Genomic DNA, 16006 nt, shown 5'->3' with positions numbered 1-16006 from the left:
TTGGAAACTGAAGTAAGCAGTAAACTAAAACATTAAAAACAGTGACTATGTAAGAAAGAAACAACATTTTATTTCACCAGCCAGAGTTTGCACCTTTGCTAAATGATTAATGGGTGTGCTGTGCAATCCCAAAAGCAGCAGGAGGAAAGGAAAAGCATATTTTGGAGAAGGTGATGACTGGATTCTAATCCCCATGATAAAAATAATTTCTGTAATTAGAAACATTTCAGCTTTGTGCAAACTTTTAGTAATGCTCTAATTACAGTGTATCCTTGTAGTCAGGGTACATAGTTTTAACTCTGAAACTTCCAGTTACCTTTTGCTTAGGGTGATTCTCAGCCACAGATTGTGCTTATGTAAGTGAAATCTGACAGACTGAGGACTGCTGGAGACTGGAGTCACTGGAGGGACTCTTTCTGTCACTCTTTCTAAAATTACCAATTTTGATGTGACTTTCACAGATGAAAGAAGCATATATGTCTGTGTCTTCATCTGACACTCAGTTAATCCAGTCAGGATTTTTGGATAAGGCCAAAATAGGTGTTTAGCTAATATAAACCTCCACTGTAGAATTGAACTGTGCGTTTACAAAACAGATCAGAGCATATTCTTTATTAAACACTGGATCTGTCAGAATGCTCTTGTGATACTGAACAAGTATTTAATTGTCAGACTATGATTTTCTTTTCCATTGTAGATTAGTTCCCAGTCTGGGTCACAAGTATCAGGGGTTGTGTGCGCATCCCACCAAGGAAACAAATCAAGTCTATTTTGCAGCTGCTCTTTCCATGTGTCTCTGTAAAGCAGTATGGAATACTTCCACAGCAAAGTCGACATCCTTTTTAGTAATGCACATAGGAGGCTTAATTCTAAATGTCTGAGGAGAGAGAAAAAAAAGAAAAACAAATCCTAAAAATGGTACGGAAAGAATACAGTTTCAAGCAGCCCATCTAGGTCAGCACTCCCATTCTGCCCTAAAAAACTGTGGAAAAATAATACAGGAGAACAGCATAGCAGGGACTGAAGCTTACAATAAGTGCACTCTGAAGTGGGGCTGAATTTTGGACTTGACTGCATTTAATTGCATCTGACTCATGACTCTCCTCTTGATAACCTGACTGCCTCCACAAAAGACCTGAGTAGAGTAGGTCATGTCTGCAGCTCTGTTACTGCAGACAGAACTAGTGTAAAATCTCAGGTGGGTTTGTTTTAAGAAAGAACAGAGACAGACGTATTTTCCTTTCTGGCAGTTTTGCTGTAGGGAAAAGTGGTATCTGCTGAGAGTGCCAGCCTCTTGCATTGTGTCAGCTGATTTGGTGGTTTATTATAGGCTTTTTTTAAAGGCTTTTAAGAGAATGCTTTATGAATGAATCACTAAATACCATCCTTTAGTTAGGGTGCTATAGCTGGAAGGCATGTTGATCAGGAAGGGATATATGTACAGCTAAACTTGGCAAGAACATAGGCTCTTAAATCCAAGTGTTTGATCTATGCTTCCAAGAGTATTTAACTTCCATAAGAATCTTAAACTTCCAGTTTAAATTTTTCTGTCAGCATATCACAGGACTTAATACAGCAAAAGTGGAATAATGGCCTTTTCCCACTCACAGCCCTTACTGAAGCAAACACAGATAAACAGCCCTCTCATCAGACAGAATCAGACTTTACTACACTGAGCTGCAGCGTATTACCCATGTTCTGCTCTTGACTTGGGGAAGAACTGATGAGGAGACAGATGCAGTGTCTAATTTATTTTAGCCACCCTCCATCTATCTCACAGGGAAGCTGCTTCCCCTGTGTCAGAGGGCTGCACTGACCCAACCAGCCCCGAGGTACAGCATCCTCAACTGGTTGGGCTGATGCCCATTCACATGCAATTCTCACTTCTGCATTGCACTGCTGAACTTGCCATCAGCAATTTATTTTTTTTAAATTACAAATAGAATGTTACCAGCTCTCCAGACTGAAAGGACTAGCAAAACCAGCCTTATTTTGTACTGACAAGTCAGGTGGTAACCTAAACTATAGCAAAGACTTAGCGGGCCTGCATATTGCTGACTTTTTCTAATTTACATAGACTTTGGTACTGTAGTACCTTGATATTCTAGGGGAAGTTGTCCTTCTAAAGGAGAAAACTCCAAGGCTTTGAGCTAGTCCAGCATACTTGAAAAGATTCAAATAACTCCTGCCCAATTTAAAAATACACAACATTAAACAGAGATACTTCTTAAGAGTATACTTTTTCTAGTTTATTTACTAAACTGAAGCTAATTTAACTTGTGGGAATCTCAGATGTAGTTCATGAGGACAGAAAATAAGCTTTATTTATAACCAGAGGTTCAATACCTGACTGTAGAGCCCTCCTCTGCCGATCAGAACCCCCATGTCTTTACAGTCCTCCCAGATCTGATCAACTTCTTCAGCTGGAAGAGGGCAGCGACTGTCCTAAGGAAAGCGAATATTAAACTTCACTTAGATATTCTAAATTAGTTCTATGGAAAAGATGTCTATTCAGGTCTCTTCAATAAATCCCACTCTCAACTCTAGCTGAAAATGTTAGCATAACTCATCTGCTTTGATGAGTTTATGCAATTAAGGTACATGTCAGTGTTTACTCAAAGCTCGTGAAATGGTGGAGTGATGGAAGGTTCTGGCTCATTTTTAGCCAGAGCCATGTTTTCTCACTTCACTGGCTGCTTTTTAACAGAAAATATTCCTATTATTTCAACTGAAATAAAACGTGATAAAACTTCCTATAGCACTGTAAACTGAAAGGAATAAAGTAAGACACTAACCTTATCTGTCACCATTTCTACTCCAGTCATAAGTCCCTTGCCACGAACATCTCCAACAATCTTGAATTTATCCCGTAGTTTAGCCAACTCCAGTAGCATGTATGTTCCCACATCCTCACTGTTCTTTTGTAGACCGTCTTCTTCAATAGCCTGGTTAAAATAATGTACCATGACAGTGTTGCAGGAAAAGCTTCCAATACATTCTGTTAATTCCATTGAGCTTGACAACTGTATTTATCTCACTTCATTGTAGACTATGTTCCTTCATTACTGCAGTGCTTACAGTTTCCTTCTCTTACAAGCCCCTAATGGCATCAGAATACAATTGAACAATGTATTTTGATGTTTCTGCGGCATTTCTCACATTTAACTTATTATTTATGTTTAATCCGGTAATTCTTGCTCACATGTACTCATAACTGGAAAATACCTGACCAGAAGGATTATTTTCAAAATCTCACCGAAATATTTTAATTCTTTCTCAGTATCATGAGAAGAATATATTAGACAAGGCCTATCTGTGTGTACTAGGCAGCCTTTTAGGGAACAACTTGAATGTTTCAATTATATTCATCCACTCTTGCCTTTTGATCACAATCTTTTCTTTGTTCCTTACTTTGCCCTCATTAATCAAAGTTCTGATGTGCAGGCACATGTTGGCACCAACAGAGAAACTATTTATGAACATAATATCTGCATTAAGAAAAATCACATTAACACTCCTCCCCTCCCAATATAATTGCAGAAGATAAAGTGGTTGTTTCTCCTTTTGTTCTTCTTTTTCTTTTCTTTCAACTCCATTTTATTCTTCCTGAGTTCGACAATCTGCATAGAATTATTTCAGAGCCAGGCTCCAAGTTATTTCAGAGTCAAAAGAATCTAAAATACTGATTCTTTCTTGTTTGTGAACTGTTTTTTCAAAACGTTTTTAGTTATATGATCATCCTTCTTATAAAATAGCTTAACCCCCCCAAAAACACTCAGGAAAGTAACATGAGTAGAAAGTGTAACTGTAATCTGCAACTGTAATCAAGTGAAATTCAGGAATGAATGGTCTGTATATGATCAAGACAAACAGTGACCTACTACCCACTGACTGATTTTCTACTGGATAATAAATGAAATTTTTCTGTTGTCTTTTTCACGAGGGATTTTTTTTCCAGAAGGAATTCTGACCTTAAGTATTTTTAACTGTCTGACCATTAAGGTTTTTCAGCCATAAGGTAAAAGCTGTTGAGTTGAAACAATTTTGTTAAGCATGTGTGCCAGAAAATAGATCTGCTTTAGCTGAGGATTTGTGTAGTCCTATGAAATAGTTAGCTAAGGTGTTTGAGAAAGTACTTTCTTACATTTTTATTAACGAAGTGAAGAGCCTCAGGGAGATAAAGATGGTTCTGAAAACATAATTAGCGGGCTCCTATTCTTGCTAGAGATTTGAAAATTTTTGCAATTAAACTAATCAGAATTTTTACTATGCATAGAGCACACTGGCCATGTGTGCATAATACATGCCTATGTTTATGCACTTTATACAGTTATTTAAAAAACTGCCCACATAGAACTTCACACATGTAAACATTTTCCATTTTTCGATACAAATGGAAGTGTGGTGTATATAAATTTATATAATATTCTCCCTACATCAAGAACTGCAGCTCCAACTACGCAGGCCAAAGGGCTTCCTCCAAATGTGTTAAAGTGAAGGTTTTGAGCCAAGGAATCTGCAATCTCTAGAAGAAAAAAAGACAACACTGATTATTCTTTCAGTTCATAGAATCATAGAATCATAGAATGGTTTGAGTTGGAAGGGACCTGAAAGCCCCCTGCCCTGGACAGTTACACCTTCCAGTAGACCAGGTTGCTCAGAGCCCCATCCAGCCTGGCCTTCAACACTTCAGCTGGGGCATCCACAGCTTCTCTGGGCAACCTGTTCTTGTGCCTCACCACCCTCACAGTAAAGAATTTTTTCTAATATCTAGTTTAAACCTACTCTCTTTCAGTTTGAAGCCATTCCCCCTTCTCCTGTCATTACATGCTTTTGTAAAAAGTCCCTTCACAGCTTTCTTGTACCAGAAGGCTGCAATTAGGTCATGCCAAAGCCTTGTCTTCACCAGGCTGAACAAACAATCTCCCAGCTTTTCCTCCCAGGAGAGGTGCTCCAGCCCTCTGGTCATCTTGCTGGCTTCCTCTGCCTTGTTTGGTAACTGTACTCACCTGCTTTAATTGTTAAGTTACATTTGCTGAGTGGTTCAGCCCTGATTCTACTGGAGACAATGCAGTAAGATTTCCTGGAAGCAGTCTGTGCAAAATATGACTATTTCCAAAAACTATAGTGTCTAGCAAATGCCAAAACAAAACTTTTTTTAAAAAGTCACACCTCCAACATATGCTGTCATCTGAGATCTACAAACTTTCTTCACTAGATTCAGCCATCCATTTGTATGAATCAAGCAGCTGGCTAACATGCTGGCTAACATTGATTAGTAAAATGTTGAATTCTGTAAGGATTTCCAGGCTCTGTTACCAGCTCTATACATGACTCACAAGGTCATTCCTCCTTCAGTTTTACAAATAACCCCATTTAAATACAGCTTTGCACTAATATAGCACAACACTTGGTAAAACAAATGAGTAATGAGAATCCAATTCATTCGTCAAAAGATAGATGAGACAAAGATTATTAATAAAACTCAGCTTTTTGAACTCACATCTCTCAGTAAATAACTATTGTGCAGTATATTTTGTAATTACTCTTTTTTAAATCGTAGCAGAACAGAAAACACACCTTTGGTTGTAACAACAGCTGCCATTGGGAAGCCATTACCAATTCCTTTTGCCAAAGTAACTATGTCAGGGACTACATCATGTGTTTGGAATCCCCAGAAATGGCTACCTGTCCGTCCAAATCCTGTCTGTACCTTTCAAAAGAAAAATTCAGAGAAAATCCCCATCACTCTCTCACACTTTACAATACATACTGATTTGCATTAAAGTGCAACTACATTTGGAGTCAACTTATTCAGATGGCTCTGCACAAAATACTATTTATTGTAATTGGGTTTTTCTTTCATGTGGTAACACGTCATCATGTCTTAGGCCTGGTGAGATGCACAAATAAGATGCAGATCCCATGTCAAAATGGTGAGGAAATGCAGATGCTTGTGACATTTAAAAGCAACTCCAAGACTGCTGATTTCTGCCACTTGAGGTATATATCTGCTTGAGGTATATATCACAGTCTCTTCGAAGCATTTGATACTCTTTCAAAATAGTTTTAGCTAAGGAAATTCTATTTCTAAAATGTACTTGCAGAGGTACAGCAATCAACTCTCTTCTATATTTTGTTACATTAACAACACTCACAGGAGGAACGGATTTGTGACAAACCTCACATCAAAACTGACATTTATTACCTGCATATTTGTGCAAATTTACTGCTCCCAAAAGGTAAGGATTGAAGTCTTGCTACAAACATTACCTTTGCCTAAAATCAGAACAAAGGCAGTAAAAATTGGCAGGCTCCTATACTTAGAAAAATGTACCATATTAAACTATGAAGTGCATAGCATTTATTTGGATTTTTCTGTGACAACTTTCAGAGGTAGCCCAAATTCTAGAGCTCTTATATAAAAAAGCCCAACTCACTTCATCTGCGATACAAATGCCCCCTCTTTCCCGTATCAGTTGATAAGCTTCCTTTAAGAAATTTCTCGGGTACTGAACAGCTCCATTAACACCCTGGCAAGAGAAAAAGACAATGTCTCCAGGAACAAAAAAGGAAACAGGAATTCCACTTAAGAAAAAACCGTGGGAGCCCTCAGGTAATAGCAAGACTTGTCTCAAGCTTCTGGCTTCAGCAATGAAACCGCTTCAGAAAGCTTCTGCTCAGGTCATTCACTCCCATTCCACAGTGCTGTCTGCTGTTCCTTAGTTGTGCTGGTATAAATGTTTGTGAGGCCACACCATGAACTGGGTCACTGTAAGGCCCAGTCAAGTAACAATAAACTGCCAAAACAAGGACTTTGAAAACCTAAACACAGTGAGACCCAGAAACTGTGTTCAGTGACAAAGCTGAACAGAGAATTCACATTCCTTCTTTGGTTAATTTGTTTAGAATATTGTTTCCTCGATTTCTTTTTACCTTGACAGTTTTCATTTGGACCAGAAATCCAGTTCCATACTACACCTGAACTGTAAAGCAAAACCAGAGAACTGTTTCAATTTTCTTTGAGGTCACAATTCTCACACTTTTTTTTTCTTGCCCAAGATAAATTCTTCACTTTTCCTACTGAAGGAATCACATATACAGCTATTCTGAACATAAGGTGAAACACTAAGAGAACGAATCCTGTGGCCATCACTTGCTGGAAAACTGTTAAAAATATAGTGGACAACATGACTGGGAAGATGTGGAAGGTGTTTCAGTTAAAGTTTACAGAAACAGTACAGAGAAAAGCAGTATGAAAACTGGAAGAAGGTATTAGAAACGAAACAATAGCATGCATCATACTCACTATTTAAATGCAGAAAAAATGTTTAATCATGATTCTGTGTGCAGCTTCATGTGCAAAATTCCAGCTCCATTGAAATCAGTGACAAAAGCTGAAATTTTAAGGCAGTGCATCCAATCTTTCAAACATTTCAGGGGTTTAAGGCGTTAAAAAAATTATAATAAAAAATCAGCAAAAGACTATGTTCATGATGTAGCTGAAGAATATATGATTTGAGTATTTCACATCATTCGTGCTATCACAACTGAGAAATGGCAAACTACCTACTTGAATTGGTTCAGCAATAAATCCAGCTACTGTCTTAGGCACTGAGGTGTTCAGAGTATCTTTGAACTGTTCAATGTACTGGTCTTTTGCATGACATACACCTGTTTACAGGGAAAACAGTTTAAATGGAATTTATTTAATATGATACAAAACTAGCTTCAAAACGTGAAATTACACATCTAAGCGACAAGTATTTTCTGACTACATGGTAAGTATCACCTCTCAAATACACTGTAAAAGGCTAAACATTAAAGGAGAGTGTCCCTTCTTTTCTTTTAAACCATGTATACTCTCAGAAATGCCAATTCCAAAACAGCAAAGCAAAGCTGATAGACAATAAGACTCATTATACAGGTCAGTATCACCTCCAGCAGCAGAAGGTATAAGCAGATATTTTCTCAGAGGTTAGTACACATCATCATAAGACACAAAGTGTCCTTAGGTTAGTGCAGGTACAAGGATTCTGGAGAACACAGCTGCATATCAGTCTACACTGAAATAAAGAACAGAGTAATTAGTATAAGCAATGCTCCCATTCACTAGGGAGGGCAGAACTAAAAAGAAAACATTCTGCTACATATGCATGTGAATTAAAATATTAAAGAATGCTTTCTGAAAAAGTGGATAAAAATTATTGTAATTGTTGTTAACAGCAGAGCAGTAGAGGAGCTTTCACATTGTGTTGTTTATGGGATGTTTTGCCCCATATAAGACTTTTGCCTATCACTGGCTTCAGGTTGTCCCTAGTATTTGCCTTATTCCAAAAGCTGGAAAGCTGTGAAAACTTCAGAAAACACCATCAACACTTCTGTTCTTCCAGATGTGTTAAACTGAGTTGCGCAACTTCCAGAATTTATCACGACAAATACTGGAAACAAAGGCTGAGATTTCAAGAAGAAATCTGAGAATGAGGCATCACCTGCCTCAAATTTTTCTCATTGAGAAGCAGGGTCCTAAGATTCTCTGCAATATTTTCTTTGGTTATCCTTGCAAATCCTAATCAGACATCTACTTTTCTTGAGAAGGTAACTAGAACCTATTTTCACAGCTCTCTAATATTCTCTGATCTAAAAGCCAAAAGCTTTTTGTCATTGACCAACCTTCAGGACAGCTGCATTTTCGAACTGTTTGCACTGGAGAATCTCTACAAAAGCTGCCTCCCCATGGACCACGAAAAACATCTGGCAACATTGTCTGTCAAGCATAAAAGAAATAGCTACAGCTTTAATGACACCTTTCTAAGAGGTCTTTTGATCTAATGACTAATGACAAAACAAAGAAGACTTGGGAATAACACCAAACTTCCCCCTCACAAATTCGTAGAAAAGGAACAGTTTTGGAACAAACAAGTTTATTCCAGCAACAGTCACTCAATTGATTTTTTTCATTGTTTTGTTCTTTAACTTAGTCAGCCTAGTGGTTATCTAAGATTAATGCCAACATTTTAAGAGTTGCTGGCAGTATTTCGATAATCTTGAAGTACAGAAAAAATATGCAAAATAGAGGTAGGCAGGCAGACCTAGCAGAGTGAACTCCAGCTTTCTAATCCTTGCTGCTGATGAAATACCACATGACTTGAGGCAACTCACTGAGACAGGTTGGGAAGCTGCTATAAATGAGCCTTCCTATAGTCAGTGCTGTGGCTGAGCTATCACCAGCACAGACTGGAGTTGCAGTGCCAGCTTCTAGACACAAGGTTACTCCCATCTGCTCAAAGGTAGGGAGATAAAGCATTGCCATTTAACCCCAAAGGATCTACTTAACAGATATGTCTCCTGTCTTGCTGAAATAGGGTTTCTTTTCATTACAAGGAAGGATCTGCTTCAGACAATCTGAAAGCAGCTTTGCACAAAACTGCCAAAACAAACTCGAGAAAAGGTGTTCTGAGCATTATTATTTTGCTCCTTACCTACCCTTCCATTCAAGCACCAAGCATGAAACTGCAAATCATGACCCCTTATGTTATGGCTGTCCCAAATCCAAATTAGCCTAAGTAACTACACAGAGAAGAAACGGGGACTCTACAGTGCAGTTTAGTCAGTAACCATAAAGCACTTGAGGGCAGAAAACATACTAATTGTTGAAATATTCAAATATACTGTTAGCTACCCAGATTATTATAAATAAATAAATAAATAAACAAACAAACAAACAAATAAATAAATCTATCTCACTGTTGTACAGCCAAAGCCATTGGCAACACCATGCTTATAGGGACCAAGAGATGTCAAACCCAGTGTGTAAGGGCTGGCTCCGTGGTAGGCTCCTCTGTTCAAACAAAGCAGATGAACATTATTCGTTTCCAAGAAGAGTCTGAAGCAATATTAGTTCTGAGAAGGCATGTTTCTGAGCTACAAATTATGGGGGGAAATGTGCACTGTTGCACTCAAAACAAGAAGATTCCTACTGCCGTTTTTTGCTGTGGTTTTCGAAGATCAATGATTGCCCAACTGCAGGGGTTTCTTGCAATTTCAAATATTAAAATTGTGAGGTAATGTTTGTAAGGAGAAGAGAACAATGATTGGAACCAACAGCAATTCAGATAGTGTCTCAGCAAGTTCTGCTGTAGCACCTGAGCCCTGCAGAGCAAACATCTCTGTCCTTTTAATCTTGGAAACCACTGCTCTCTCCAACAGATGTTGCCAATCATTAAGCTGCATGGTGGTTTGCTGTTAGTTTTATACACAAATCAAAAGTTCATTAATGAGAATATACAAGCAAGGGGGGTACCCAATGTTAACAAACACAATAACAGAAAAATACAGCTCTTCATAACACAGCCTTCTATTTTAATATTTGAGGCTCCCTGGGATACACAGTAAAGAGAACTGCTTACACTGGTGCTTGTATTGTACTGGTGCTCACCGCTGCACCACTTCTGTCATTAAACCAGGAGAGCTGTTTGTGTACCTGTGCAGTGAACTGTTGTTCATGGCTCTGGCAGAAAAACAAGGCAACAAAACAAACAAAACAAAAAAATCCTTTCACCACTTAAACTTTCAGCCAGAGCAGTTCCCTGATGAGGTTCACTACTCCACTGTTCCAGAGGTACCTTTGCACCTCCACAGGGGCATGTGAAATGAAGTGAGTGGCAACTGCTGAATCTCACTCTGGGCCTGAACAAAGGTCCACCAAAGCACACCTTGGACACAGAGACCTGACCAGTTTCAAAGTAACATAAGCAAAAATTGCGGGTTGTGTTTTTTTACTGCAAACTAGTCTTGACATACTGTATCAAAACTTCAACTCCCCTTCAACTCCCCTTTGTCAGCTAAAATAATTTTATAGCATTCTTTTCTGCAGACCTGGACTTAAACAGTTCCCTATTACTTCTTGATTTAGGCACACAGAGACTGATCACACACACAAAGGAGTTTTGCAGAGATCTATCAGCATTACCTGAAAGAGATGATGTCGAAGTTACGGGTGTGTAGCCTTGCCATGAACATGGCTAAATCATTGGCCTCCGACCCGCTGTTGGTCAGGTAAACCACCTGTGGGAGACAGCACACAACCCTGTTGGGCATCAGACCATGTCACTTTGTAACATGATGAGCTAAAACCTATCACTGCCACAGGGGGCGACTTCACCACCATAAACTTACTGTTGCCCTTACAGGATAGATGAGAAGTAAGATCAAACTGATGTGCTCAGAAAGAGTACAGAAAAATCTGAGAGAGTTTCAGTATATGGATTTTCCTAAAACAGAATACTGGTGGGTTTCATTTTATAGGTTTTCCTAAAATGGAATACTGAGGGAAAGAAACTAATGACTTTGGTCCAACTGAACAGGACGATTTTATTTTACTTTTTTTTACCCTCCTTCAATTTTTAAAACTGCAATAGCTTCATACTCTTTTGCTAGTCCAGTTTCATTTTGTCACCAGTTTATTTTACCTGAAAACAAAAATTATTTTTTTACTGTTTCTCTGCACATGAAATGTGACATTTTTGTGGTTTATTTATTTAAATGTCAGTAAAGCTCACTATGCAAAATACTGTAAAATACTTTTCACTGTGACTTTTCATGAGATCAAGCAAATAAGGCCGGCTGCATATAAGAATAGTTAAAATCTTCTTAGTTTTTTCTGTAATTTTTGAGCTGGCAATGCCCCTTCACAATGATAAATGGAGGGAGAAAACAAACAGAATGGGAGCTTGGGATATTATGCTTGTCTACATTTAGGTCTAAAGAAAAGGCCTTGAGGGTCATCATGCTCTTTATCTGGGAGTCTGTAGTCCCCATAAAGGTTTTCTCTCTACAGTTATCATGGCTCTCATTTATTTAAGAAATATTTCACATAAACAGACACCCTCTTCACCAGCCCCTGCTCCTGTCAGAAGCAAAGTACCTTCAGTGGATCTGGAAGAAGGGAAGTCAGCTTTTCAGCATACTCGTGGATTGATGGGTGCATGTAGATATTAGTGGTGTGCCACAGGCGAGCAAGCTGTTTCTGGGTAGCCATAGTTACCTTCCTGCATTCAGCACAAGACAAAGGAATTCAATTCCTCACACATTCCACACTCATACATGCACACACCTATGTGTTTTTAATTCTGCAAATGCTGCACCATTTGCCAGGTGGATGAACAAGCAGACCAAATTAATGAATTCTTCAAAACATAGCAGAAGTCAAAACTTAATGTAAGTGATACATGAAATTCAGTAAATTATGTTCTGGTTTTAGGCTCACAGATTAATGAGGAACAAAACCCACATGGGTATTTCTTCCTGTACTTTATACCATAAATCAAAATGCAACATACTTACGGGTGACAGTGACCAACACTGACAGTGACAATTCCAGCAAAGAGATCAAGATATCTTCGTCCTTCATAATCAAACAACCATTGCATATGCCCTTGATGCAGCAACAATGGCTTCTTGTAATACATTCGCAGTGAAGGAGCAATATTTTGTTCACGAATCTTCTGCATGCGTTCATACGGATAGGACTGAGTGGAATAGAAAAGTCAGTACCCGTTCATGCTTTCTAAAGATCCAGACTAATGGAATTGTAATGGAACACATAGATTACAGCTCTCTAGAGCTGTTGTTCACAGAACTAAGATTTTAACAAATTCTGGCACACAGAAGGTTCTACAAACCTCTGAAACTCAGCTTTGGAAGGAAGACTGGTGTTCTGCGTATTCCTTACAGGTTTTCAAATGAACAATGTAGAACTACAGATTTGTCACACAGGTACATCTACAGGTTACAAACAGGTTATATCCTGGTTGTAACAGTTCGGTTTTACTCAAAGAAGCAAATTTTATAATCATATTTAATGCACTGACTATTTATAGCAGATGAGCCTATCACTCAAACCCAGTAATGGGCTTTTATTTAAACTTAGTGCAGTATGAATGACTTACTTTGTATTTTTCAGGTACAAAATCACAAGGAGGCATTTTTGCACGTGTGGAGACAGAGCTTTTCCATTTCTGCTGCCTGAAGGCAACTACAAAATAGTAAGAGAATTATCAAACACTTAGCAAAGTGCACATCTGAAAAAGTTTCTCAATGAGCTTGTTCAGAGAACACACAGACTTCAGCAAAAGCAAGTTTTGGAGGGTTTTTTTGTCCAAGAAATTTTATTTGGGGAAAAATAAGTAGCATCTTTGTAAGGGCAAAATATATGTAAATTTAAAAAAAAAAAGTCATTTTTTCCTAATCCACTAAAATTCAGTTTTCAGTTTCACATGGACTTTGACAGAAAAAGACTTAAAAAAATGTTTCTAATACAAATTCTTATCTGGAAGCATAAGAGAGAACAAGCATTCTCTGCAAGGACATGAGGCAGGAGCCCAGGGTGGCTACAGCAGAGGCAGTGCCCTCAGGGAGCAGGGCACAGGCCCAACAGATCTGAACAAGGTTAGCAAAGCAGAGTTCACAGAGAATGCCCCACATAAGTGGAAATGAATTAGGTCCAGAGTCCACCCAGGGCACCCAGTCAGGAGCAGAAGCAAATGAGGCCAGGGACAGGGCTGGTGACAAGGCTACACCCTAAGTTCAAGGTCCATCCAGGAGACAGCAACAAGAGCTGGACTGGTGGCAAGGCAAGGCTCATGGCACAGCTGAAGCAGGGGTCTGAAAGTGCAGAGCTGAGTTGAAACAGGGCTCCTGGGCAACGAGTACAGGCAGAGGCCCTGGGTGAGGCTGATCAGGGCAGCCCAGGCATGCTTAGAGCTCTGTCAACTCCCACTGCCATCTTCCATTCTCTCTCCAGAATCCTGGGAGCATCACACTGTCCTGCCTCTCATTTAACTGCAAGTGCAATTTAGCAGGTATCACAAAGAGATACCTGATTGCCCAGAGGGGTTCTGGAGTCTCACTCACCAGGGATATTTAAGAACTGTCTCAAGAACCAGTGCAATCCTGTGCCTTGTGCTCAGGGACGACCCTGCTCGAGCAGGGATGTTGGACCAGGTGACCCACTGTGATCCCTTGCGACCTGACCCATTCCGTGATTATGTGATTCTGTGAAGAGTTATTTAAAAACAGTCTCTTTCTGCACCTCGAACACCATCTGCTCAGAGCTACACATTTGCTTCTAAAAGCCTAAGGTTTTAAAAAATTTAGATGTAACGACTAAAGAATAAAATTTCCTGAAATAAATTACATACACTGTCAATCCTCTTACCACCACTTAGAGCGCTAATGAATTAATCATCAGCAAGAGTCCAATCTCAAAAAATTAATTGAGATCCTACCAGTTAGGGAAGTTCTGCCCTTGGAATTCCTGGAAGGGATCTGCAGCTACACCGAAGGCGCTTCCCCCCGCCCGCCTCCACGTCCAGGCAGGGTGTCTGTACCACCGAACGCAAACCCGCTCGGAGCGGGGTCCCGGATCGCGAGCAGACCCGCCGCATCGCGCCCCCACCGCGACCCCTCGGCCCCCAAGGCCCGCTTAGGGAGGGCCCGGGCAGCCCCGTGTCCCCCCGTCCCGCCCAGCCGGTCCCTCACGCTGCCCAGCGTCCCCGGCCGCCGCGCCATGTCCGCCCTCAGCGGGCCGCGGCACCGCCCCCACACGTGCCCGGGAGCGCCGCGGACGCATCGCGCTGGGCCCCGCTGTCACCCTGTGCTGTCCCCCGCTGTCACCCTGTGCTGTCCCCCGCTGTCACCCTGTGCTGGGCCCCGCTGTCACCCTGTGCTGTCCCCCGCTGTCACCCTGTGCTGTGCCCCGCTGTCACCCTGTGCTGGGCCCCGGTGTCACCCTGTGCTGTCCCCCGCTGTCACCCTGTGCTGTCCCCCGCTGTCACCCTGTGCTGTGCCCCGCTGTCACCCTGTGCTGTCCCCCGCTGTCACCCTGTGCTGGGCCCCGCTGTCACCCTGTGCTGTGCCTCGGTGTCATCCTGTGCTGTCTCCCCGGTGTCACCCTGTGCTGTCCCCCGCTGTCACCCTGTGCTGTGCCCCGGTGTCACCCTGTACTGTGCCCTGGTGTCATCCCGTGCTGTCCTCTGGTGTCATCCCGTGCTGTGCCCTGGTGTCATCCTGTGCTGTGCCCCGCTGTCACCCTGTGCTGGGCCCTGGTGTCATCCTGTGCTGTCCCCTACTGTCATCCTGTGCTGTCCCCCTGGTGTCATCCCGTGCTGTGCTCCACTGTCATCCCGTGCTGTGTCCCGGTGTCATCCTGTGCTATCCCCTTGGTGTCATCCTGTGCTGTCTCCCTGGTGTCACCCTGTACTGTCCTCTACTGTCATCCTGCGCTCTCCCTCTGGTGTCATTCCATGCTGTCCCACTGGTGTCATTCCATGCTGTATCACTGGTGGTATCCCATGCTGTCCCCCTGGTGTGATTGCATGTTATGCCCCCTGTGTCATCCCGTGCTCTCCCATCATCCTAAGCTGTTTTCTGGCATGCAACTCTGACTTTTGGTAGAAGCCTGACCCCTTCAGAGGGACCTCAATAGGTTGGAGAGATGGGCAGAGAGGAACAGTTTGAAGTTCGACGAGAGCAAATTCTGGATCCTGAATCTGAGGAGGAATAACCCCTAGCACCAGCACAGGCTGGGGACCAACCTGCTGGAAAGCAGCTCTATGGAGGAGCTGTGGGTCCTGGTGGGCAACAAGCTGTCCCTGAGCCAGCAGCGTGCCCTTGTGGCTAAGAAAGCCAATGGAATCCTGGAGTGCATTAGGAAGAGCATTGCCAGCTGGTTGAGGGAGATGATCCTGGGCTCAGCTCTGGAGAGGCCACATCTGGAGTGCTGTGTCCAGTTCTGGGCTTCTCAGTACAAGGGAGACATGGAGGTCCTGCAGCAGGTCCTGCAGAGAGCTACAAAGATCATTAAGGGACTGAAGCATCTCTCTTGTGAAGAAAGGCTGAGGGAACTGGGACTGTTTAGCCTCAAGAAGAGACAACCTACCTCATCGATGTCTATCAGTATCTAAAGGGAGGGTGTCAGGAGGACAAAGCCAGGCTCTGATCAGTG

The 16006-nt window shown here is 41.5% G+C and overlaps 1 protein-coding gene across 2 annotated transcripts; it reads right to left on the bottom strand.

Annotated features, from left to right (window-relative positions):
• Positions 1-46: 46 nt before the first annotated feature.
• On the bottom strand, positions 47-14599 carry AGXT2 (alanine--glyoxylate aminotransferase 2). Of its 2 annotated transcripts, none has more exons than XM_029961532.1 (14): positions 14542-14599; positions 12951-13037; positions 12346-12530; positions 11927-12050; positions 10973-11067; positions 9748-9841; positions 8674-8767; positions 7574-7674; positions 6441-6533; positions 5581-5713; positions 4437-4525; positions 2796-2945; positions 2347-2445; positions 47-877 (listed from the first exon to the last, which is right to left on the bottom strand). In XM_029961532.1, the coding sequence occupies exons 1-14, from the start codon at positions 14569-14571 to the stop codon at positions 767-769; spliced, it is 1485 nt and encodes a 494-aa protein (XP_029817392.1). In that variant the 5' UTR covers positions 14572-14599; the 3' UTR covers positions 47-766. The 2 variants fall into 2 exon arrangements, with proteins under 2 accessions (XP_029817392.1, XP_017932753.1); XM_018077264.1 differs by lacking the exon at positions 14542-14599 and adding an exon at positions 14289-14416 and having other exon boundaries at positions 12951-13036.
• Positions 14600-16006: the final 1407 nt, after the last annotated feature.

The sequence above is a fragment of the Manacus vitellinus genome, unplaced genomic scaffold (assembly GCF_001715985.3).
Source record: "Manacus vitellinus isolate BGI_N305 unplaced genomic scaffold, ASM171598v3 scaffold_36_pilon, whole genome shotgun sequence".
NCBI classification, from domain to species: Eukaryota; Metazoa; Chordata; class Aves; order Passeriformes; family Pipridae; genus Manacus; species Manacus vitellinus.
This window is presented reverse-complemented; position numbering and strand designations above follow the sequence as displayed.